The 26,570-nt window shown below is 41.6% G+C and overlaps 2 protein-coding genes across 3 annotated transcripts in view; one reads left to right on the top strand and one right to left on the bottom strand.

Annotated features, from left to right (window-relative positions):
* Positions 1 to 21,647, top strand: part of glis1b (GLIS family zinc finger 1b) — a 69,838-nt gene extending 48,191 nt beyond the window's left edge. Inside the window, exons 5-11 of the mRNA XM_086223986.1 lie at positions 810 to 971; positions 3,079 to 3,189; positions 6,534 to 6,675; positions 11,046 to 11,220; positions 19,200 to 19,330; positions 20,084 to 20,239; positions 20,575 to 21,647. Of these exons, the coding sequence (XP_086080112.1) occupies positions 810 to 971; positions 3,079 to 3,189; positions 6,534 to 6,675; positions 11,046 to 11,220; positions 19,200 to 19,330; positions 20,084 to 20,239; positions 20,575 to 20,711 (1,014 nt within the window). The 3' untranslated portion in view covers positions 20,712 to 21,647. The remainder of the gene's footprint in view (positions 1 to 809; positions 972 to 3,078; positions 3,190 to 6,533; positions 6,676 to 11,045; positions 11,221 to 19,199; positions 19,331 to 20,083; positions 20,240 to 20,574) is intronic.
* A 26-nt stretch (positions 21,648 to 21,673) lies between these two features.
* elovl8b (ELOVL fatty acid elongase 8b) lies at positions 21,674 to 26,280 on the bottom strand. 2 transcript variants are annotated; one of them, XM_086223987.1, is made up of 8 exons: positions 26,021 to 26,280; positions 25,866 to 25,942; positions 25,219 to 25,406; positions 25,031 to 25,111; positions 24,883 to 24,939; positions 24,686 to 24,800; positions 22,149 to 22,276; positions 21,674 to 22,073 (listed from the first exon to the last, which is right to left on the bottom strand). In XM_086223987.1, the coding sequence occupies exons 2-8, from the start codon at positions 25,924 to 25,926 to the stop codon at positions 21,909 to 21,911; spliced, it is 795 nt and encodes a 264-aa protein (XP_086080113.1). In that variant the 5' UTR covers positions 25,927 to 25,942; positions 26,021 to 26,280; the 3' UTR covers positions 21,674 to 21,908. The 2 variants fall into 2 exon arrangements, with proteins under 2 accessions (XP_086080113.1, XP_086080114.1); XM_086223988.1 differs by having other exon boundaries at positions 25,031 to 25,079.
* Positions 26,281 to 26,570: the final 290 nt, after the last annotated feature.

Genomic DNA, 26,570 nt, shown 5'->3' with positions numbered 1-26,570 from the left:
TTGTGTTTCCACCGTCACCCGTACACCTACGACTTTATTTAGTCTATTTACTTCTCAGATGGGACAGCAAGGATGAGGAAGTCCAGAGAAAGACCCCTGACACCAGCAGCCTATGTCATTTAAGTCTGGAATACTTAAGTGGGATTGGTGGATATAAGTAACATTGAACTGCGCTTCCCATACACCCATACACTTTGTCAGGTCATGACAGCAGGAACCTCATCCACCAGGCTTTTGAGGGATTTTTTCTACTCAAGAGCAGTAACGGACATGTGAGAAGCGCTGTGAATCATTCATGTGTTAACAAATCTGTGGTGTTCGTTGGCTGAGTGGTTTGGATCAAATGGGGGGTAAGCTGGATCGGATATGAGCTTGTTTACTGTCACTGGCACTTGTCAGTCTACTGTGCCATATGCACTTATCTCATGATATGCATTACAACCCATTAACTGCTGCTGTGTAGCATGCTCCAGTTTCCCCTACAGCTTAGCGTAGCATCAGGTGTATGTCGCTGTTTTTCAAGTGGACATGTATTTGATAAAAAGTGCTGCCAAACTCAAGAGCCAGGGAACGTTTTCAAGTTGTCTCATTTTACCGCATGCATATGTGGTGTAAATAGCATGTGTGGTTGCATGTGGGTATGTTTATTACCTTATGTTGTGCTGTGGAAACTTGAGTGTTTTTCTTTCTGTATGTTATATACATCATTTTGTTTCATATATATAATGTGTGTGTGTGTGTGTGTGTGTGTGTGTGTGTGTGTGTGTGTGTGTGTGTGTGTGTGCGTGTGTGTGTGTCATCCTTCACAGTTCGAGGGCTGCAATAAAGCATTTTCCCGTCTGGAGAACCTGAAGATCCACCTTAGGAGCCACACAGGAGAGAAACCGTACCTATGTCAGCACCCCGGCTGCCAGAAAGCTTTCAGCAACTCAAGCGACCGGGCCAAGCATCAACGCACTCACCTGGACACGGTCAGAAACTAAGTCTCTATTCTGTCTTCTCTCTTAATGTTTCACCGGGGTAGATTAATGTTAAACCTGTCTTGGGCCAACAGTTAAAATAGCCTGGGTGGCCAGCAACATAAGAACACTTACTGTGATGTGTGTTTGTCCTGTCCAACATACTCATTCAAGAATAAGAGGGTTTTTACTGAAAACATAGTATTTATAGAATAACATGCATATGCGTGGGGTAACTGAATGTTTTCTCATATTGTACCCCTGCCTCAAGTCCAAACTTCAGCGTCTACTCCCAGATCTTGACAATGTCGGACTGTCAGTCAGTGAGTGGCGTGGCATTTTTGCTCCACAGGCAGTGACACGCTACAAATCATTAAACGATCAGTTCCATTAGGCCGAGTCGCAGCCTGGCCCGTAACAGACTTGGACTGGGGCTGTTGAGTTGAGACAGAGCTTTGCCTGTTTCTCTGACCTGTGTAAAAGGGAGGAAAGGTTGAGTCAGCCATCACTGCAACTCGTCATGTCTCAGTAACCCCACCAAAACTTCACTTTATCATGGCTTGCATGCCAAGACAACTAATAAGTTAATATGGTCAAATGAGTTCAACTGAGGTTTCTGCTCCACATTCGAAAGTAACATCAACTTTCTAAATAAAGCTCCATCTAATGATAAATATATGTTTGAGATTTAGTACCAGACTTGTATGTCTGGCAAGCTATAACATGATATCTGATTAGTTCTTTGAAAGAGTCTGCCTGATAAACTCAATTTGCTTTAATGTAATTAATTGATTAAATTAGTGTTAATCCAAATTAAAGGGAATTGTTTCTGCGCAGCTGCTGTAAATTGGTATCCAGTCAAATTCAGTGAATTTGATTTGGTTTATATACGCCAGAATTCTAAATTATTCTCAGGAGGGGTTCACAGTCATCTCACGAGCTGTCATTTGACTCTAAATGCAGATAAAGAAACATTAGCTCAGCTCCTCCTCTTACTTTCTCTGAAGCTGATTATACAGCGCTACAAACTCGAACTGGAAAGACATATTTTCAGCATCATTTTTTTTCTATGATATTTATATTTCCAGTATATTTTCCTGATGTGTGTTCATGTGTTGGCAGGCCACGTATGTAATCAGTCAGTTTTTAACCTAAGTAGAATTTTGAATGTGGACTGTTATTCTATCAGTCAATGATTTTCTTCCACCACCCACTCTTTCCGCAGTAGGACAAACGATACAGCTAATCTGGGACCAAGATGCTTATGGCTTCACATTAACACCCTGCTAAGGCCTTCGCTGTGCCTGCCCAGCTGCTGGTTCTGCCAAAAACACTTTGAGGGAAAATCATTTTCAAGCTTTAATGATATTTATTCTACACAGAAGTCATGCTTGATTTTGTTACTCAAGGCTCTGCGCCGTATTGGGTGCGTTGCTCAGGAAAACAAACATGGCGGAGATGAGTGGCACTGTAAGTGCCTTGGAATAACAATGGCTTATTTACAGAGAAGGTTGAGGCATAGAGGCAGAGCTAATAAAGACCTGTATCACCTTACACTTTAATGGCCACCTTATATTCCTGAGGATGAAAAAAAAATGGCCGTGAGGGGAAAATACCTCAATCAGCAAGCTACATGCTATATTTGCAGTGAAATGATGAGGAAACTCCATGACCGCACAGACGATTTACTTTACCTACTTCCCCCTACTGTCAATAGATGCATGGATATGTATGAAATATTTAGTACAACACTGTAGTAGTATTTCAGGCGCATCTTAGTATTTATATTAGTTCTGCAGTTTGATGATGTTGGTGAGGTTTCATTTCCACAGACTAAACAAAAACCCTTCAATTATTTTACAATTGATCAATTGTCTCTTCTTTCCATGCTTTTCCCCTCTTGCTCTTTCATCAAATTCTGTGCCTTTCTCAGCTGAAAGGTAGGACCTCAACCTTGCCTTTACTTCAACACATTTCAATTTATACTCCTGAATTTTTTTTCAGTTTCTGTGGTGTCTTCTTTATAGCTACCCCGCTTTTTTCCCGACTCTGTCCCGCTCACAGTCAAGTGTTTGTTTGTTCTAAAACTTGATGTGAGTTTCTTTCTCTCTGCTCATAGAAACCATATGCATGTCAGATCCCTGGCTGTACCAAGCGATACACAGATCCCAGCTCGCTGCGCAAACATGTCAAGATCCACTCGGCCAAAGAGCAACAGGTGCGTAGAAAGGTAAGCCCGTGGGTGAACGGCAATATATGAAAATGTGATACATACACAAGCAGAAGCGAAAGAAATCCTTCTGCCGCTTGTCGTTTATCTTTTTCATATTTTTGGGAGCTCTGAACCAATTTTTCTCTAAAGATTCAGTAAGTGGAAAATTGAATTTATAATAATACAGTAGGTATTAAAAATCTCAGTGGGTTTACATGCCTGTGTGACCTCATTCAAATCAGCATAGCAGATTATATAAACTTGATTTAATTTGTCCGTTTTGATGAGCATTATCCGCAGATCCTTCTAATTGGTTTAATTTAAGGATTTTAAAGTTGGGAGTAGCTTTTAGGATAGTTTCCCCAACAATAGATCAGTTTTGACCACATTTCATTGTGTTCATGGTCAAATGCCCATTCCTGTCCTGACAGTAAGAGGGTAAATAACAGAGAGAATGGGCTCATTGTTGTGGAAGGAGCTGGATAGTGGCAGGCTGGATGATGTGTTCCTTTGCTCAGTCGTAAAGGGAAACACATGTGTGCTCGTAGCTTTGTTAATAAGCTGTAGTGTGGAATACCCCAGTGGCCAGATGTTATGGACAAATGTCAAACAAATGCTCTCACTCCACTCTTGGAGCAGCCTCATAGAAAACTGTTCGGAGCGTCGCTGTGAGGAAAACAGAGCACCAATTACATGTGATAAATGTTCTTCAGGGCAGTCAGAAGAATTCCTAGGAGGATACGCGCTTAGAGGTTTACTGATAAACAGCATCTAACACAACATCAATGATGCTAGTTAGAAAACACTTCGACCCAAATAAAGATTAGAAAATATACCGTAGTTTTAATAATTCAAAGGAATATTTTTGAAGGTCTCATGGGTCACCGCTGTCAGGGTACGATGTGGGAATAATCAAAGGAGGATTTATGGCTGGATTGACTGACGGGCAGAAACACTGAGACAGACAGAAGACAAAAAAGAATGGTTGGAGGTGATGATGAAGAAAACTATGTTGTTGTCTGCGTCAGACCATGTGTAAGTGCTTTGGCTAATAAAATGACTCACATCAACGATGCCAGATCTTTAACCCTCTTGGCATCATGAATTTATTATTTCTTACTATTAACCAACATTGAAAAGTACACAGTCAAGGTAAAGGAACAGTTTGAAGACATGATCAAGCTAGGACTGGACCATCTTGTCTAGTGATACAAGGTTATTCCTTGCCATGTTATTCCTGAAGGGGCGATAGTGAAACACAGAAGACAGTCATTCCAGGTGCTTGTATCCACTAACTCATTTTTCAGTCACTACTTAAGTAACTTTATATTTCTTTTGCAAGTTGAGTGAACCAACACTCCATCTTTCTGCCTCCTATTGGTGTGATGTCAAAAACTTGCTTGCTCAAACTACCCTCAAAATTGTATGTTTGAAATGGAGAATTGATATATTTGGATTTCTGATCACACAAACCTACAAATTTTGTGTTTAAATTATCTGGAGTTGATTTCACCAGTTGGTAACTTCCAATCAGTTTTTGTTTTTGTATTTTTACCTTTTATATATCTTTTGGATATGGTTCTCATATAGGCCTTTACAGTTTTTAGCCACGCCCTCACACCTACTTGTATATATCCTCTGTCTTCGTTTTCTTTACCTTTATATGTGTGAAATATCCTATACTAAACTAATCATACTTTAACGTAATGCCATAAAAAGTCAGTTTATTATGCTAGTCCAAGTCGAACTGTACTTTTAAAATTAATTTAATTGCGTTGTTCTAATTGAAATCGTACTTTATGAAGTAACAGTGCACAGTCGAGGCAGATGTCCTCATGGTGGGTTCTAGCATGAAAACAGACAAGACAAACTTCACACTTTCTCAGTTGAAGTTGTCCATTTTTCTTTAAGTTTTTCAATTGAACCGCACTGTTTAACAGGGACACCATGAAGTTGACTACCTTATTTTATACTGTATGTGACTCAAACCAAAAGTCTTAAAACCAGCTCTAAGAGGACATACCACTATTTACCATTCTGGAGGCGGACAAACTTTCATCAATAAATCGATTCTTCCCAGTTCTTGTGTACTAGGACAACGACAGAGAGTACGATGGAAGGCTTAATACAAATATGCATGTAAACCCACTGACGTACACAATATCCAAACATTTGACTTGTTATTAAAACGAAAGGCACTGCATGCGAAAAAAGTTTTGTGTTCAATTTTTGTGTAACGATTCACTTTTAAGAAAAGATCGGACTACAAAGTTGCGACTGTTATGTGGCGAACTGACAAAGCTAACACAAGCCTGGTGATTCACTTTACTGTATATTTGCTTTAACACTTGATCAAACTGCAATGAAGCGCGGATAGATTTTAAGTGACTTTTCCCAAAATACACATCAAACCACCACTTACACATGTTATGTCAAAATCAATCGGCCTAATAATGTTTCTGATGTTAGATCAGTCACACATGTTTCCCCAGAATGAAGGAACATTATTGTGGCTCACTGTGTTTTATTAGTTTGTTGGCAAAAATGGAAGTTTATGGCACACAAGAATGAGTCATATCACGGGTTTCTTTCACATGCAATATTTGTTAATGATATCCACTGAAAGGAAATTAATGGTTGTTTTTCATCAATGGAGTTGCTTACAGTTAGAAAGAGACTGGGCTCTCTGCACTCCACCATTGTTTGCGCATCGTTCTCTCTGCCTGCTGCAGATAAGCAGCCATTGTATCCTGATCCCTGCCTCAAGAGAAGAGGAGGAAAGGTTCAGTGGCTGGTGCTGCAGTGGTTTATGACACAGAAATCCACTGATGTATACAGCAGAGGTCAGCTGTTCCACTGATCCAGAAGGCAGATGTCCCAGTTTTCCATCTGACACACGTTTTCTCAGGTTTAGGTTTGCTCTGCGTGGCGTGTGATCAGCTCTCCAGCTGAAATGTGTCTTCGGTTGCCCCATTACTGTTGGCACTGAGAGAAACAGAAGCAATTTTGCATTGGCTCCATGCTGGAACAGTGATGTCTTACCCACCAAGCCCAAGGCCAATGCATGACTCAAAAAGGAGTGTGTGATCCGTCCTTTGGTTCTCCCTGACTCTCAATGTGCTCTTATTTGCTGAGTTACTGTTTCAAATTAACTTTAAAATCACATTATTGAAAAAGAAAAAAGAAAGAAAGCACAAAGAGTCCAACGTGCAAATAGACAAAACTGAAGCTGTTTTGTTTTTGGGGTTGGTTTTTTTTTGCTCTTAGGTTGTGTAATCCTGCAAACAGATGCAGATTTTTACATATGACTAAATACAATTCCTTGTAAGTGTTTAGATTTAATCCTGTATATTCACCGACAGCTTCGGCCCTGCCCTCACCTGGAGCAGGACGTGTTGAGCGATTGTCTGTCCATGCAGCACCTCCAGAGCTCTGGACCCTCACAGCACCTGTACAGCACAAGAGATGGACGTTCTCCTGGACTTGGTCAAGACATCTTCACAGGTGCTCACAGGACTCTGCCCTGACATTCCACACACACGATAACGATGAGACCGCATCATCTAGAACATAAGTCAATGATAATAACCTTTTTAACATATCGCCATTTACAAACACGACCTCTAAGTGCTTTGCAAAAGGATTACACAAACACACTGAAAGCCAAGTAAGTACCAGAAATGAAAATAAATAATTCAAAGAAATGCAATCTAGAGTTTAAGAGTGTTATGGTCATGATACAAAGACAAATTGCACCAGCACCCTTCATTAAGATTAGAGAGGTCTCTACGGTAAATGTTTTTTGGAGTCATCCGAAAGCTTCTCTGTCCTACAGTGATACGTGTTCCAGAGGTTCGCTGTTCTTTTAGCAATGGAAGATTCTTTTCATCCCTGTAGGTTTTCATGGGGGATTATTTAAATCCGTCCGTCCTAATTTTTAAACATTCCTTTGTGCTGCTGGATGAGTGCTTGGAGTTTTTGAGAGACCTCAAATCTAGATCTCTGGCACATTTAACTCTTAGAAGCTTTGATAATCATCATCCTTCACATTCAGTGCCTCCAGAAACAAAGCAGCGCCACAGCATCATAGAACCTCCATGACACGGTGTCCGGATTAGCTCGTCTCCCATGAACAAACTGATACTCTTCATTCCCACAGAGCTCTGCTTCAGTTTCATCTGTCCCAGAAAGATTGAAAAGTTTTGCAAACATTTCTCAAGTCTTGATCCTGGCCTTCATGGAGACCTGAACTCCTCCCATGTCTTACATGGTGTTTTTTTTCCAAAATCCTCACCAACATTCACAGACTTCTCTGTATGTTTCTTTTTAGCACCACATCCTGAAAGCGCCTTAAAAGTTTTATGACTGTAAAACCTCTTGATAACATTGAGAACTGTTTAAGACGTGATTTCCAGATCTTTGGCGATGGCCTTTGTAGCCTTTGGAATTGTTTTGTTTTCCAATAATAGGATTTAATAACAAACTGGGGAAAAAAAATCATCTTTCCATGCTGAAAAAACATCATTAATTCTGGTCATGTGAAGACTAATAATTTATCACAGAACTAGACATGTTACTAATTATCTCTGTTTATTTCTGTAAATAGCCTAAATCATGAACTTGAAAATCAAGCAGGCCAATAATTCTGATCACTACTACTGTATAGAAATTCTATTGAAATTTAAAGATGACCCTTGACCCTTGACTACAAACACTTGACTCCCCCTGTCTTCAGCCTCGACCATCAACAACAACCCCTCAACAGACCTAGCTGAGACCTTTCTGTGCCCTAGAAAAAGCTGTAGTAGTTAAAAGTCTGCTCTTGAAGCCACAGGTATGCAGTACAAGGTAAAAACTGGAAAAAAATACTCATATTTTCTTGTTCTTGTGAGATCCCTGGCAGCAGTATCCTGTACAAGCTGGGGCAGCTCAAGTGACTTCCAGGGCAGTCCATTGAATATGGCACCACAATTGTCCAGCTGGCTGCAAACAAATGCATGAATATGAGTTTATGCATCGTGAAAGGAAATAAAAACCGCACCATAAATTAAATAAAAAGATATTCTAACAAGTAATAGCACTAAATCATTTCATAACTTGAAGCCAAAATACCATGTGACACCGGTAGTAGCACCATCTTCTCTGGTTGAGCAATTCAAAATGGGTCTGGCTGTGTTTCAAAATATCGACAGCCAGGGAGTATTTGTTCCAAGGAGGGGAGACGAGGCCAGCAAATGAAGTCTGACCGCCAGAAAGCTCAACACCTGGGGAAGTCATCACCGAGACATCAGCGGTAATCAACAACCATGTCAACTTTCCCGCAGATGTATTACAGAAATTTAGAGCAGTAAAACTTTGAAAATGCCCCGGTCAAATATAACCAAACCATCCCAATATATGTTTTCTTTATAAGTTGTCTTATACATATTTCTATCAACATTTCAGCCCTTCAGGACTTTACTTTGTTATCAAAGTTTAGAAGCAAGTATTGCAAGCCCTTACTTTTGTTTGGTATGTATTTTACAGCCATATCATGTTAACCTGTCATCTTGTCATGAAAAGACTGCAAAACCCATTAGTGACAGACAAACGGAATCTTTTATTCATCACATGTGGCCTTTAAACTGCCATTTTCTAATTGATGACTTTGATCATCACCTTGAGTCAACACCACTTTGAATTGGTAACAAGAGAGCAATAAATAGATGATAAAAATCCTAAAGACAAGAGCGATGCCCCGCAGATTCCTCAGTTTATGGACACATCTGTCCTGGTGTTCTGCCTGTACCCCATCCAGGATCCCCGTTGCTCCCTGTTATTGTTGTTGGAACTCTGTGCACCGTTTGACGACTGTGAACGCTCAACTTGTCTTTGAATGTCGAAGTGGGCCTCTGGGTCTTGGCTTTTTACCCTCACCCACCCTCTGTTCCTTAGTGGATGTTGCTTGCTCTTTTGTTTTAAATGCTTGAAAGCCCTGAGGAGCTCACTCGTAAGCTGATGCCAAAGCGTTCAAAGGTGCTGTGTTACTCAAGGCCAGCTAAAATGTCGCAGGTTGGCATTGAGGATTCCCATTTACATGAGGTTCACTTTGTTCTGGAGCCAATAGGATGCATGGAAGAGGAACAGCAACGTTGGCAGCCGTCCCATCATTAACACTTGAAGAAAATGAGTCATGCTTCCAGTCAGAGTTAAACTTGTTTTTCTGTTTACCACTGATACGTCTGCTTACTTACAAGAATCCTCTCACTGTTTTATAGAGGCAATTTAGAGTTCTCCCTGATTAACCAGAGGAAGGACTCCTCATGGTTCTGGTGAAGAGGTTTACATGCTCCCGCTGTTATATTGGCCATCTTCACACAGAGCTCTCCTCATAGCCAGTCCACAACATGTACAGAACATAATCCTGCACCAATTCTTCCATGAGTGCCATCAGATCCTCTCTCCCTTCAAGGAACCAGTGATGAAATTGAGGCAATCACAGCCATTATTTGTCGACTGTTTTGCCGGCCTGGTAGCAGATGTTGGGGCTAAAGGGGAAAACATTTAAGGGCTGTGATTGATGATTTGGGCATAATGAATCAAGCTTGTAACCATTTCAGAGTGCTGTCAGATCAGGTCTTGGCAGGCTTCCACTTGAAAACAGCTGGACCTTGAGACAGTAAAACCAGGAGCGCTGATCTTTTCTCTTCCTTTCATCTCCCCCTGTCTTCCCTTCTGGTCAGTGAGAGCACCGATCTCTTCCTGGACGCTGGGAAAGAAATCAGAAGATAAACGGCGCAGAAAATTGAGAGAGTGGAGTGTTGGAAAAACAAACGCAGATTAAGTTTAACCTTTCTTCTGAGAATCGTACATTTTGTGAAATCATTCACTTTTCTTTTAGAGATAGATGAGAAGGTTGATAGGACTCACATGTCTGTACTGTACGCAGCTACGGCCAGCAGCTGGCTAGCTTTGCTAAACTGGAAAGAGGGAGGGAACTGCTGATGCTGGCTCAATCCGATGGAACTGAAATCCGCCCACAAGCACATCTAACACTAATTAGTGTTAGACTAAAAACAACAGATTGTGGCCTTACAATGGTTATGGGCCAGGCTATTTGTTGGCTAGTGTCAGTGGAACTGATGGAGCGACCACATGTATTACAACAGATGTGTAGAGTGATTATGTCCAACCATACATGTTTAATAAAGAAAAATAAATTAACCAAGATTCCAGGGAAAAGAGCAAAAATTGGAAATGTCCACCAATTCTCATCGGAGACAGTTTTCTTCGTTCAACATGATTGGAAAAATACCATTTGATAAACCAAGGACCTCTCAGAGATCACTTTAGGCTTCGAGAACTTGAATGATGGACTTCTTTTTTTTTTCTTCAAAAATTAGAATATAGCAGTAATCATTAAGTGCATTTCAATTTCAATTGTTATCCTCAAAAGGAAAAACAAATTTTTAAGCAACTTGATCTATTTTTCATACAGAGGTCACACTAGTGACCAGCAGCACCGTGAAATATACACCTGTATGTACTCAACCAAACCAGAACTAACCAGGCTACTTGGTGACCTTGTTCCTCCTTTTAAATGTCCTGCTGTTTACCGTTCCCACACATGTAACATTTTAGTTTATTATTGTGTAATAACAGCAAACAGCTGAAAGCACAACCAAGCCCCATGGCAGCACAAACAATGTACCCTAAATTACAAACAGCACAGACACAGAACATTTTATTTGACAAAGCTCTCTGATTGGATGAAGGTTGTCATAACAAAATCCCGTTGCCATGAAATGGCTTTTAATTTGCTCAAAGGGAAGATGGAGTACAGGGCCTTGAGTTTATTTGGCACATTTACTGAATTAGCTTTGTTTGTCTTTCAGGCTTGTATGCTGGCTCCAGCACCCCCCACCACAGCGCCTCAGTGGACCTCCTCTCCCCTACCCCCAACCCTTCCTCCGTCACTGACCTGCCCTCCCGACAGCATCGACTGGACCGGGACCTCAGCAGCCCTCATCACCTTTCCCCGCTGGCTGCCATGGACAGCGCAAGAGACGGGTGAGTTATTTACATATTATGGACTTCTTCCTCATAGGTGCGGATGTGAATGAGGATGGACTTTAGTGTCAGAGTCGTGTCACGTCATCAAAACTTCTTCCCTACTGAGTCTGGCACTGTAAAACAGCTGTATTTAAAGAGGCAAAAGCAACAGAAATCACTGCAAACCATTAAACGTCACTACAAAAACACAAAGAGGTCAGTTGGACTTAACTATAATAATCACACTAATAATCCTTTTATCCTCACACTCATCTTGACCCACTGTGTCTCCATTGTTTTCCCACCTATTTATCATCCTGAATCCAGGCAGAACTACAGGGCGAACCCACTTAGATCATGCTAGCTTAGACCTCTCTGTCCTGCTGACAAACCCATTTGGAGCTTTTTACTGGAAACAAATTCAGCTTCGTAACCCCTAAGACATCCCTCATGGGAAGAGGGGCTGTGCTGGTCAACACAGGGTCAGCGTGACACATCACTAGCTCTATTTCTGGCACTAGAATCAGTGTTCACAAGGTCCCACGTCTCTACTGGATACAACAGCCTCCTCAGCACGATGACCAAACAGCTTTACCGGATGTGATTCATGCTTTAATGAGAGCGAAGTGTCAAAGCTGTTCGATCAGATCATCTTCTGGTGTTTATTTAACAAAAAGAAGTTGTGAGTGGTTTTATCCTCCGGGGACAAACAGAACAGAATAGTTGATATTAAACAAATACACTGTTAGCATTAATATACTCTTGATTTGTTACATACATGCATCAAAAACCATGGGCAGTATTGCTTCACACACAACTATTTTTATTTATTTATTTTTTTAGTTCTGAGGGAACTTGTAAACAGAAAGCAAAAACTGTAGGCAATTTTACCAGTTTTGCCAGTGTTGCTATATCTTAAAATTTTGTTTCTATTGGTCCTGTAATGAATTTCTTGCGCATGTTCTACTGTAAGAGAGCTTACACTTCAGCAGTGATGGACAACTCTTTTCATGTATCTGTATGTATTCTGTGTGTGTGTGTGTGTGTGTGTGTATGTGTGTGGGTGTGAGGCACAGCATGTTTCCTATTAGTGTCAATGATTTCCCTTGAGAGCCAGCGGAGCAGAGTTACAGAGCCAGAGTGTCGCCAGGAGGCACAGCTTGTACTGTACGAAACAATGCACTGAACACCAGGGAGGCAGAAAAGGAAAACAGTCTTTTATGGTTTAATAACATTGAGAAAGAGTCGATGGAATCAAACATCATAAACTGCGAGTTACAAAAGTGTAAGTGTTACATAAACACACTTTCTTTTAACTCCACTGTTAGCTTTTTGGGTGTCTGTGTGTGTATATTTATGCACACTTTATACAGCAAAGCAATATAACAGGTTTGATGGCTTCATTTGTGCTTGTGTGTGTCTCTGTGTGTGGGAGTGTATGTGAGTGAGAGAAGTTTACATATAGTAAACCAGGAAACACACATGATTGCGTGTGATTGGGGTGTGAGGCACAGCAGACCTGTCGACTTCCAGCACAAACAGTGCAACAGACCAGCACGGTGAAACCCGTCTAGATGTAAACGTCCAAGCGCCAGGTCGGTCTAGAAGCATCTGGAAGGTGATGTGTTGTTTCAAGGCTTGAAAGCGGGAGGAGAATGCTGTCGAAATTACCTTGTGGTTTCAGTGCCTCTTTCACGGCAGCATGCGCAATTACAAGTGCAAGCAGAGGGATGGAAAGTGAAAAGGACCTGGGTAGGGAATGTTGTAAGAATGGTTCCACAGGCAGAGTGACATATTGGATGTGAGACTTGCGTCTGTTCCTGCGAGTGCTTGATGAGGAACATCTGAGCATTTGCTGTATGTGGATGTGGATCCCTGTATACCTACTGTTTATTCTTGAGTGTGTGCGTGTGTGTGTGTGTGTGTGTGTGTGTGTGTGTGGTTAACAGTGACAATCCCCTTCAACCTCGTGTACATATGTAACTTAAGTACCCATTAGAGCACATAAGTCATCTCCCTTGTTCATACACATCTTTGCCTCCCCACCTGAAGCTCATGCACACTTGTGACATGATGACAACACTGCATTAAAATTGCAGCAATTTCCAAATTTACAGATTTCATCAAATCAAGATGTTTGACCTTAACACACACACACACACACACACACACACACACACACACACTGTAGCACTCACAGACTATGGACAGAGAGTGAGGCGAGGAGTTAAAAAGCGAGGACCTACAAGCAGTCGGGGCATGAAACGTCTACTCACATTTGCCATGAAGATGGAGCAGTTGATTTACATGTTTGAAGCCTTGAGTATACAGGCTACTGCCAAAGTCAATATGGGTGCCGCACTTGTTTTTCCCAAATGGTTTAGCAGGACATTAAACATTTTGACAAAATTATCAAACTAACTTGCCTCTAGTGTGGCAGCCTCTGACCTCATAGCTAAATGTGTTTACTCTGGCTCAAATGGGCCATTTAGAGTCCTTTTACTTTGTGTCATTTTTCTGAAGCTAATATTAAAATATGCCAGTTAAAATACACTTGGCGATATGCATGGCACGTTGCATGTGTGCCTTGGTGAGTGTGTGTGGGGACTATCATAGAGATTGCTGTTCCACCATGGCGACCAGTGCTCACAGAGAGATGGGTGGTAAATGTTGTCATTCACTACTTTGGCTATATGTGGTTATATAATTGCAGAGGGGAGAGACTACTGGGCTTTAACCTGCATATTGATATTAGAGCCCCTCTGTAAATATTAGTCTGAGGTGGTTTGATACCTCGGCAGTGATTGACAGAAGCTAATTGAATTAGAGTGGCAACGAGACAGCACTGAGCTGCATTAAGAGTTCAAACTCTGAAGGGGGACGTTCACAGCCCCTCTCTCTACGCTCTGTGTCTTCCAGCCATTATCATTCTCCAATGATCCAGAAAATGAGTGCCAATCTTACAACCCAAACAAAAACATTTTTGAGGTAGCTGCTCATACAGCTTGTGGTCAGTCACTCATTTTGTGGTCTTTATTTAATCATGCGTACACTTCAATTAACCTCTCTACACAAACGGTTTACTTAAATAAGGATTCAGATGTTTTGCCATCGAATTCCCCAAGTAACGACAGTGATTAAGGATGGATCCTTTGTGTTTAGTCTAGTTATCTTTCTGGGACTAAAATGGGTTTTTTTTGAAGGCCCCAGAAATATCACTTTGCTCTTCACTTGGGGGCCTGGAGGCCTGGCATAGCTTTAGCTCAGCTTAGCCAGGATGCTGCATTCTGTCTCTGGAGTGGAGCTTTAGATGCTAACCAGAACCAGAAGTGTTCCCACCGATCTGCGCCAAAGAAGAAGCCCCTGTCATCCATCAGAGGGGCTTAATGGTCGGCTACAAAGGGTGGAGATAAGAGTGGAGGAAGAGGGTGTTTGTGGGAGAATGTTGGGTCTTTGGAGGACAAGGTCTGATCCGAACTCCCTGGTGGGACAGTGAGCTGCAGGTGAAGGGAAGATGAACGAGGACCAGAGCAGGACCGCTCATGAATCTTCAAGGCTCTTTCAATCACATCATGCGTCAGCAGAAGGATTCACAATGAGCTTCTGGACAATGCCCCCACATCAGGGACAAGTCTCTCGAGACTGTGAGGTTTTAGATGTTGTAACCTTCAAGAGCTCCAGCACTGAACAGCCTTCTATCCTGGGATGACATCAGCTTTCTCTTAAAATGCACAGAAAAACACAATGAGCCGCTCGCGTGGAAGTTAGTGAGCACCCACTACATTAAACCATGCTGCTACTCATCTCTTTTTAAATCCTTCTCTTGGTCATTCCAAAGGTCAGAGGTTACCCCCTCCACAGTAGTAGACAGCACACAAGCATACACTGATCCTTCTACACTCTCCAAAACCCTCACCCTTCTTAATATTTATCAAATTAAACCCATCAATCTAATAGTCTGATAGTCTCGCCTTAAGACCAGCTCCAACTCTACCTTCAGGACTCAACAGGTCAACACTCAAATCACTGTCTCATTGCAGCAGGACAGGAGTGGGTGGGCTGGCTGGAAAAAGCCGAGTAGTGCATGATGGTCGGTGAAGATGAATATCGGGGGGAGATGAATGCGGCATATGAAAGATTCCCCTCATTCCTGGAGCCGGAGCAGCTAGCCAGCGAAAGACTAGCGAGATCAGGGCTGGGGGGCAGCTGGCAGTGATTAGCTTATGATTCACTTTAGCTGCACATAGAGGCAGCTTGTAAAAATATGAACAGTATAACTGTTTCCTGAGTTAGTGCTGACAGCAGCTCCTGGGGGATTGGTGCTCTCTGCAGGAACACATGGCCACGCACCGGACCTGAGCCAACCCGTGGATTAGCCACGCTCACTAACGGCTAACTTCTCCAGAGCTGGACTAACACAAGGTGCCACACAGGCTTCCTCAAATTTGTATAGATGGATGTGAAGGTCAAGTGCAGTCCACATTCAGCATGCTCTTGAAATGGATACCCAGATGAAGAATTGGACAAGTAGACTGCACTCAAGAGCAAGAATTTCCAGTGTCAAACAAATCTTCAACTTCCATCAGACCTATCACCTAAATTCTATGTTGTAATGGTTTCCTAATCCTGCAAAACAGAGAATTTGGAAACTTGTTCTCTGTATTTGTTCGTAAATGGGGAATGGTAAATGAGGAATTTCTGAGATCTGTTATGAAAACATGCATGAAAATATTCCTCATTTCAAGTCCTGCATTTAGAATTCAATTCATTTATTAATAATGAGAATTTAAAGCAGCAATTTAAAATTTTAGCTGGTGGAGATTGAGCTAATTTGCTAAAAACTAGTAGTATTTTTGCAAGTACTGTTTTTATCTGGAATGTAACCAGTAACAATAGCTGTGGCATAAATGCAGTCCTAAAATATTCAATATTTTCCACAGAAATTTGGGATTAATATGTTCATCTGTCTACCAAATAGTAGTTTCATGTATAGATTTATGAGTCATGCAAAAAGAAATAAGGACAAAGAAGTAAAAATCTGTTTTCTTATATTATTTTTATCTCTATTGTTAAAGGCAGGCACGCTGGGAGCTTAAAACCAACTGAAAAAAATAAATTAAGCATTGGCAGGAAAGTGTTTCAGCTTCTTGCATATTAGTAGAATGCCATTTACCATCTCCCTTAATCAGCTGTGCTGCCAAAATACCCTGAACTGCTGCCGTTGCCAGCTGCTGAGGGGTGGGATGTGCCTCATTGGTGGAGCAGTAGGTCATATCGTTGGGCCCAGCCGGGCCAGAGGGGAGCAGTCATGTAAGGGCTCGGCTGCCTCCTGCAGCACTCTGTCATCACATTCATATTGCAAGTAGTGTAAACCATGTGCCTCAGCAGCCCAGCGGCACGTAGTAACACAGCAGCAGTTTATGTGCTGGCATTCCTGATACGCAGTCATGAAAGGGCACTAAGTAGCTGTTGAATATTTGGGGAGGTGACTGGCCAGCTCTGTTTTTGAAAACAGGTCTGCTGGCTATCACTCTGGATTTGGAGTGTTCTGCTATTTCATGAAGTTGATTTCAAAGCATGAAGCCATTCAATTTTGGGGTATTTTCACTCTCTTGTCAAGTGTTACATTTAACATTTAATGGCAGGAATAAATAGCAGACATTGTTCTTACTACTTCCAGGTAAAAACTGTGATTAATATTCCGTTTCTCATTGTGTACTGACCTTCTTCTGCTGGAGCTGCTGTCGTTGCCATGACACCCAGCCAGTTTCACCCATCGGCTGCTGTAAACAATAAGACTGCTGTGCTGATGTAAAAAAATGAAACAACTAAAGCAGCAGAGAGGAGAACACACTCTACTAGCTAGTTGCACAACTGTCAAAAAAAAAAGGTCACTTGTAGTAAACAGTTCAAAAAGACAAATTTTAACAAAACATTAGGGGCAAACTACAAAGATTCTGGTTTGTCCATTGGCGGCTATTGTAAATGAAACAATATAAATGATGAAGATGACCCTCCAAATATGAAAATAGAGTGGGAGGGTCCACACACAGACGAGCACAATAATTCTGATAAGAATAACAGGTGATTATAAACCAAGAACAATAGAGGACTAAAATTCTCTAAATTCTACTCACTTTTTCTTCAGATTATGTGTATTATATGTTTTCTTTATTTTTACATTGTATTCTACATATTTAAATCATTTGAGGTTAACGACTTGCTGCCTGGCACCCGAAACCAAATCGGCTGTGTCCGTAGCCACTCAAATCGTGTTACGTCATTATGCAATGGCATAATTCAAAGCGTAATCAGCCAAAGTCTGCACATTTATGCGGGGCCGCATTTTTTTTTAAGGTCACTGCACTTTCGCAGCATAAATCGCAGATTTCCACGTAAAATGCGCTAAATATGCGAGGCTTGCATGACTTTATAATCCCCGCATTTTCGTTGCAAAAAAGTCCCACAAAAAGTTGAAAAATGTTGCGTTTATTTCTGTTGCCTGGGAACGTTGTGAAGTGATGTCGTCGGAAAGCTACAAACTCCTCGAAGAAGACACGATGAAGTTCGCAAATCAGTCTGCTAACAAATTAAGCTCGGAACTTGTTTGACTCAACAACGTTTTGTATGTTTGAGCTATGTGTTTATTTAGGTTTGAAATACAAGCAGATGAGAACTTCGCTATTCCCAGCTTTTCCGTGATGTATGCGCTTGCTTATTGAAGGAAGTCATTAGAAATGACTCTTTACATTATGGTAGTAGCCTAGCGACAACAGAGGGTAGGGGGAATCACTTTTTTTCTTACTCATCAAAATCAATTTTTTGCGATTTTGGCAAATTTCTGAATTTGATAGCATAAAATTGCATGATGTCCCATGTATTCCATCGTTTTTTGTTGTTTTTTTTTTTAAGAAAACGTGCCGCAAAATCAAGGATTTGCCCACAATCACAAAAAAACTCCGGATTTTTCTGGAAGGACTGGTTATGTACCACAAGGTGCTAGTAATTTATTTTGAAATTCATAAAAAGTGACTCAGGGGCTTATTTAGACATGAAATAGGCTTCAAACCCACTTTGAGGCCCAGCTGAAAGGGGTTCCTCAAGGATTTTATATATTATACGATCTTAACTTGGAGGTGGAATGCCTCTTGAAATGCATGAAGTCATTTTTCCAAAGTTTCATTGTCCCTCCTGATAAATACTTCACTGCAACTACGATGTTGAAAAGCAAACACATGACATTTTTATATCAGCACACATTCCAACTCTACAAACTTGCTCTGATATTTTGCTTGTGATGCTATCTGTTGGAATTACAATTATTACCTTAATATTTCACAATTTCACTTTGACTGCGTTTGATCTGCTCAAGAGAACAAAACCAGGAAACTCGCTCCATTTACACAAAGGAATGGAGTTGGAGAATCTGCTCCTAAATGTGATTTGCGACTGTTGTATCAAATGACAAATGTTTCCAGCAGAACCATGGACAAAACTTTCTTTTCAGTCATAAATAACCACAAACATAAGATGATGGGGAACTATTTGTTCACTATGTCACAAACATGCCATTTTTATATTTTCTTCTATTCATTGAGCTTTTTTTTCCTCTGCAAGCCACAAAACGCGGGGTACTGTTATGGTGGGCAGTGTGTTTGTGTATGTGCGTGTGTGTGTGTGTCAGTGTGTGTGCTTCAGTTGAATGCACACTCTGCTGTTTGTTGACTTAAGATCATAATATGTGGTGGGATGACGATTACATGTGGGGAGCCCAAGTTTCCACACGCCTGGACTGTTTCTTCTTCTGTGTGTTTAGGATCGCTAACTGCTCCACTGGGTTTGTCGGATCATGTGGTTAGCGGGCCGGCATGTAGTCCCAGGTTTGCTTTGGATGTCTTAGTTTGTCTCGAAAGGAATGAAAGATATATAGAAAGCTTTAAGTGAATAATATTACACCAAACTATTTGTATGCCCCCCCCCCCCCCCCCCCCCCCCAGGGTGTCGGGTCCCCTGCTTTCTCCTGGGATGAAGGGATCAGGGACGCCTCCTCCTCCTCCTCCACTGGAGAAACAGCATGGCCACCCCCACCACAAGCCCTACTATCACCACCACCAGCCTGCCAACGACGGTAAGAACCCTATTTCAGTCATTTTGGCTTTCATTGAATTCAGTTCACATGTGATAGAAGCTTTTTGATTGTTCGCCCGCCCCTCCTGACCACCCTCTTGACGTCTTTACTGTGACACTAGTACCACATGAAAGCACTCTGAGAGGAAGTTATGTCTTAGAGCAGTGATACTGTCCCGTTGCTCTGTCAGAGCATTTTTAGGACAGAGAGTTTCAAGTCGAAGAGACAGAGTGGGGAAAACCACATGCCGGAAGCCTTTTCCCTGTGCTGAATTAGCCAGCAAAATGCTGGCTCATGTATTCGGCTGTCTCTGAGCGCCTGAACATGGCAGGCTCAGCTGTCACTCCAAAGCCTTTTGCTAATGCTTTAAACACTGTTTTCCCTATAAAGATCTACACATGGACGTCTCTCTAACCGCGCTGTGGTTGGGGAGTTGCGTAAAAGCGCTCCAGGAAAGGCTGCTTTCCCATTATTGTGACTCCTGTGGTTGAATCTGAATACAAACCTGAGACAATGGGGACAAATCCTGCATAGTATGGAGCTGGCAGAGTTAGCAGCAGCACAAATATAGTATTGTCATAATTTTAGAGCCACTTTAGTTTCACCAGGATGGCGCAAACACTTTCTGACCTTGGAAACAATCACCTATAGATGCTGGTGGTGTCAGGAGAATAAATCTGCCTTCTATTTTCCTCCTCTCTCTCTCTCTCTCTCTCTCTCTCTCTCTCTTCTGCACCCTCCATCGTTTCCTAGAATACCAAGGCAGCTTTCAGAGCTGCTTCCATTTCGCAGACTCATACAGGATGGAGCAAGCGGTTGCTGGTGTCCATGTCCCCACAGATTCCCACTCCTACCCTTCCCATCAGCACAATGGCTTCCACATGTCTACTGGCAACACAGCCTCTGCAGGTGAGGCTCCTCATTCCATAATTAGGGATGCACCGATCGGATACTGAAATTGGCCCGATGGTGACTCAAAGAGCTGAATCAGTGAAAACTCTGCTGATCTGTTCAATTTAGTTCTGTGGTACTGGACTAAGGGGAAAACCTTGTCGTATTCCTAACGTCATCTGATTTTAGAGTAATACCAGTTCAGTCAGTAAGCCCATGTATCTATATCAGTAGCCCAACTGAAAAAAAGACCTGCATCCCTACCCATCATACTTCTACCTGGAATGTTACAATGTCAAGTGTTGACATCGTGACTTCTGTAGTACTAATTCATCCTGCGCTCCATCATCCAGGCTTCAGTATCACTCCGGAGCTGCAAGGTGGGGCAGGGTGCCAGTTCTCTTCAAGCCAAGAGGAGAACATTTTCTTCCAGGTGGGCAGCTTTGAACGCAGCCTGAGCCACATCTCGTCCATATACACAGAGACATAGAGCTACACTGGAGCAGAGCAAGCTTCACCTCACACTCACACTCATCCTCATCACACACCTACCTGGTGTCAACACAAGACATGGGTCAAACAATACATGACATCAGCAACTTACTTTCCAGCTTAGATAGAGGAATCACAGTTCTAATTCCTTTTAGTTTGTAACCCATAAACCACGAGACACCCAGTTGGGACCCCTGATGGCCACAGACGCGTGGGTCGACTGGTTGTGACCTGAAACAAAATTTTTTTGTATTGGATTGGATTTGAATAGGTAAATGGTTAATGATGAGAACAAAAAAGGCAAAATAGACATGATTGGATGCAGCACATGTACTCTCTGTTCTCCAGAATTACTGTATGACGCAAATCACGATATTTAAGTCTATTAGAAGTAAAAGAATTTACATGAAAAGGTATTTTTCTCCCTCCGAATTTTGTGTCCAGGGGAGCTTAATAATGATTTTTAAATCCCTATTGCCTTTCCTTCTCAGTAAGAATAAAATTTGCAAATAAGAATTATTGTCAAACTTACTTCACAATCGTAACCGTTTCCAGCTTTTAAATTTCTGAACAGACTTTAAATAAATTCCTCGCCTCATCCTCATGTTCTTTCTCTCTCTCTCCCTAATCTACATCTTTAATCTATTTAGACTGAAGTGTAGAGAAGAATATATCATTTTGCTGTGTTGTTTTAGCAGTGGAAAATTAAATAAATAAAATGTTTGCATTTCTGTGTTTTGTTAAGTGTTTTGCTTATGGATTTATTTCTGGAGGAGTGTTTAGGCTCATCAATTCTGCAATCATGCAGAAAAATAAAACCTACTTTTATTATTATGTGTATAAAATGTACAGTTTGTTTACAACATGCATTTGAATGTTTGTCAAATCTTAATTCAAGAAATAAATAACTGAATGAAGAAAAACTTTGTCTCCTTTTTTTTTTTTTTTTGGAACGTATTTATTGAAATTTGACAAGAAAATTCAGGCACGATTCACATTAGTTGTCAGTCAAATACTGACTAAATCACATGTTCACATTAAACCCCAAAGCTAATTTGGCAGGTGATGACAAGCACCAATAAGACTGTTGGTATGTTGTGCCCTCTAGCGGACAAAGGTGAGTACTGCAGATAACATTCACGTCAGCACCTTAAGTAAGCCCCTGTGATTGTACGTACAATCTCTCAAGCACATCTTATTTATGCTTCTTTTTGTTGAGGTAGCTCTGATAGTAGAAGTTACTGAAGAGGATGATGAGGGTGACGCAGTAACCAAACACCACCACATTCATGGAGTCCGGGAAGTCGCATTCAGTGAACAAGTTGTAGCCCGTGTGCAGGAGGAAGAGCATGAACTGCACCTGGAGAGGCAGTAAAGCCTTGAGTCAGTTTCTTTATCAAGTGTATTCATCACACAGAGACACAGTGGGACTCACCAGCTGCAGAGAGGTGAGGTATCGCTTCCACCACAGGTACTTCTGCATGTGAGGGCCGATGGCAGCCAGGCCGTAGTAGGAGTACATCACAATATGGACAAAAGTGTTGACCAGGCCGATGAAGAAGGCTGTTAGATGGCAGGGCACAAATGACCATGATATACTGAACATGTCTGAACAATAACAAGATGGCTCACATTATTCAGTGTTTATCTGTAGTCTTGTCTTGGAGAGCACCGAAAGTAAGACGAAGAGAGCGCAGGGGGGACACCAAGTACAAGAGAGAGGCAAGACCAAGTGCAGGGGAGGGCAACATCAAATCAGGGTGAGACTGAGTCAAGAGCAAGTATGAGGAAGGGTGAGACTGAGTCAAGAGCAAGTATGAGGGAGGGTGAGACTGAGTCAAGAGCAAGTATGAGGGAGGGTGAGACTGAGTCAAGAGCAAGTATGAGGGAGGGTGAGACTGAGTCAAGAGCAAGTATGAGGAAGGGTGAGACTGAGTCAAGAGCAAGTATGAGGGAGGGTGAGACTGAGTCAAGAGCAAGTATGAGGGAGGGTGAGACTGAGTCAAGAGCAAGTATGAGGGAGGGTGAGACTGAGTAGAGAGTGCGTATCAGGGAGGGTGACATTGATTCAGGACAAAGTATGAAGGAAGGCGAGACAACGGAGGCAAAACCGATTAAACGGTAGGACGAGACAGAGTCAAGGTCCAGTGCAAGGGAGCCGAAACCAAGTCAAGACCAACTATGAGGGAGGGCAAGACTGAGTCAGGACTAAGACCATATTCATTAGAATCCTAGTTCAGATCATGACCATATCTGTGATGGTCTAACACCATAATGAGGATTCAAAAGTGTGGAAGTTTCCAATTATTTACCAATCTAATGAAGTAAAATAGAAACAGATGTACAACACGTATTACTAATATATACTGCAACAGAAAGCAATCCTTGGACCTGAAAAGGGCTTTTTCATCTTGACTAATAGCACCTACTGTAATTACTACAAGATTGTGACCTAAAATCAAAACTTGGATGTAAATATTTGTAGGTACTTTTCCTTAAAATAGTCAAAAAAGGTTTAATTTGTTTAAAATACAGTGTATATTAGTTTAAAAAATTAATACATTTATATGCAATATGATGCTGATTACAAAATATTTTTACCCACAACAAATTAAGTGAAATAAGTGTTTTTGTTTGTGTTTTTCCAGTTCTAAGGTTACTGATTTAAAAATGAATCTGATGCCCACCTGAAATGGAAGGATCACAGCAACAACCCTTAAACCCACATTAGGATTCAGAAACTTCTGATTAGCAGTGCGTGGGTAGGAGAAGGACGACATCATTAATGAGGAAAGTATGACTTTGTGTCTCATCAAAGGCCAAGTTCAGAGCAACAATTCCCAACAACACAGTTTTAGAACCTTTCAGCCGGGTGAGCTGGTAGCTGCACATCATCTGAGGCAGCTGCTTAGTCTCAAAAGATTCACCGAGACAAATCTCTGTTTTTTGGATTTTCCGTGTGATGGCAACAACCTGTGTGAACAAGACTTTATTTCATAGTTCGACAAAATGTCCAGATCTCATCGACCCTTTTTGCAAAACTCGAAGGACGTCGTCACTCACCAAAACACGGCGCACTGATGCATCATTGAGAGCACAGGAAGCAAAAGTGAAACATGATTCAAGCTTAACACCTTCAAAGCGATCTTTTCACTCGTGCGATGAAACCAAAAGAAGTCAGTTCAGAGTGTTCAGAACGTTCCATTGTCTAACATCACACAGGAATTAGAGGCTAAAGGAAAAGTGTTTATGTGTGAGATGAAGCTGAACTATGAATTTGAGCTATGTTGACTTGGATTTTTGTGCTTCTTCCCTGTGCTCATGACTGTAAGCACCAACCTAGTCTTTACACGACATGTCAGCGCGTGGTTTCCCAGGTCTTTATTTTTACTTAATAAAATGAATCAACGGTTACGAACATGCATGTCAACAGTAAACACGCCCTGAACGTCGTGTTTTTCCATTTTGATGTAGTGTGTAATAAATGTGCAGTCATTTATTTATAGTCTATTTTCATAAAATAAATGCAAACTTAGTGTGATTGAAAAGAATAAAAAAGTAGTGTAACACCACCAAATCATATATAATAAAAACATAAGCTAAAAAGATATGATATGTATAAAAATACAAGATAAAATCAAATAAAGCGAACAAGGTCACATGATAAATAAAATCAAGTAATTTAAGCACAGCTGATTGTTTGTTTTTGCAAGAAGAGTTTGAAGTTTTGTGAAATGGGTTTGAAAACTGGGTTTTGTGCAGACAGTTTTGAGAAAAGATGCTCCTGCAGCTCTTTACTAGCCTCTCACAGATATACTGGCAAGTCTGTTGGTCGATTTTGCATGAAAACTTTTTTTCTTGTTGGAGTTGTTGACAATGACTAAAAAAAAAAACTAAAAAAAAAAACGAGAGACCCAGAGGCCTTTTCTTTCCTTTAAATCAGCATTATTAAACCACAACACACAGACTTACATTGTCCACCGGCCACATACTTGACCCCTGCCCACCAGTTGAAGATCATGGTTCCGTGGTGGTAGACATGAAGGAAGGTCAGCTGACTGTTCTTCTTCCTCAGGATGAAGAAGAGCTGCTCATAGAGAGAGAAGACGTAGAAGCTGTTGCAGGATCAGCTGAGCCTCTAACTGATTATCTTCTAACAGATGGTGTACCGTGTCGCTGAGCTCGATGACCTTGGAGAAGAAAAACCACCAGCAGACTTGGGCCATCTGAAGGAGGGAGGAAGAGAACGTCACTATTCTAGATGAAGCCTCGGTGGGATAACAGAAATATGTAGGAAAATGTAGTAAACTTCCTGACCCTCACAGCCAGCGGGCTGCTGCTGTAGTCGACAGGCTGACACAGGAGGCTGTAGTTGGAGAGCCAGGAAGTGACCAAGAACTGGTGCATATTCAAACAATTATTTGATGAAATGATGCAAAATTACCAGGGAAACAAGACGGGAAATAAACGAAACTTTCACTTATAGTAAAATTATGTTAACCCACCTCGTGGAACATATATGCGGACAAACCGACCATAGTGAAGTTGTAAACAATGAGAACAAGTTTAAGGTCAACAGGTTCTCTGTGCTTCATCAGACGGGGGCCGGCCCAGACCACAAACAGGTAAAGAAGGAAGACCAGGGTCACAGGGATGGGGGAGTAGACCAGCAGCCACGGGTCGGTCCTCTTGTCTTGAACATACATAGTGGAGCTAAACTCACACGAGCTTATATTGGCAGGTGTGTGTGTGTGTGTGTGTGTGTGTGTGTGTGTGTGTGTGTGTGTGTGTGTGTGTGTGTGTGTGTAGTTTTGTAAGTGCATTGAAAAATGAGGTCATAGAAGTGTCACAGTAGCAAATGAAGGGACATCTACAGTCAGACTGAGCTACAAGGCAGTCATTCATTCATTGTCAAGCAGCTCACCACTCCCACACATACACACATTCTCTCTCTCTCTCTGGCTCTCTCTCTCACACACATACAAACACACACACAGACACACTGAACACAAACCCAGCCTTGTTTTACAGACTGACTTAGATTATATTCTTGTTAACTAAAATATTCCCCAGTATGAAAACAAAAGAAAGTGTATTTGATATTACAAGCATGTTTGCTAAGACCAACAGCAGCAAAGAACCAGATGTTTACCTCCATTGTCCACTATCGTCTGGTGCAGGGACACCACCCTGTCCCATGCAGAAGAACCCATCTGAGTCTTTAAGGGGCTGAAAGAGGGTATGAAGATGTGCAGGAATGAAAGTGCAATTTCCATATTTATCACTAAAAGACAAGTGAAAACTCACCTACAAATGAAGCTCCAGATCTTAGTTTCAAAGCTAAAGAACCTTTGGACAGCTACCTGGAACCTCACAGGCAGCCAAAGTTCAACATTCAGCAGACATCAAGTTCAATCCAGGGTAAACAGAGAGAGAGAGAGAGAGAGAGAGAGAGAGCGAGAGAGAGAGAGAGAGAGAGAGAACAATGAAACAAAACCAGACTACTGCAAAGCGGCAATAATTGTTTACGTTCAAGCTTCTCCGCTTCGACATGTGCCTTCCGCTTTGGAAAGACATCAGTTGATACTTGCTATACTTGCACAGGACACTAGAGTTCGCTGTTTCCCCTGGCTTTGAATTTTTCTTCTCTTTCTTTTTTTGGTGCTTTCGTTGCATACTTACCTCCTTTTTCTTGCAGTGATTTCATATCGATATTGGAAGATGGATTACTTATCCAATGGGATTAATCGATAGGATAATGGCAATGACATGGATTTTTATGTTCAAAAATCCAATTCAAACGAATGTAGGGGGAAGAGAGACCCCCACTTATGTAAAAGGGGTGCATAATGTTAAC

Source organism: Aulostomus chinensis, chromosome 14, assembly GCF_037954235.1.
Source record: "Aulostomus chinensis isolate RoL2024-O1b breed Wild chromosome 14, RoL_Achi_v1.0, whole genome shotgun sequence".
Taxonomy (NCBI): Eukaryota; Metazoa; Chordata; class Actinopteri; order Syngnathiformes; family Aulostomidae; genus Aulostomus; species Aulostomus chinensis.
Note: the sequence above shows the minus strand (reverse complement) of the source record. Positions and strands in the feature narration are given on the sequence as shown.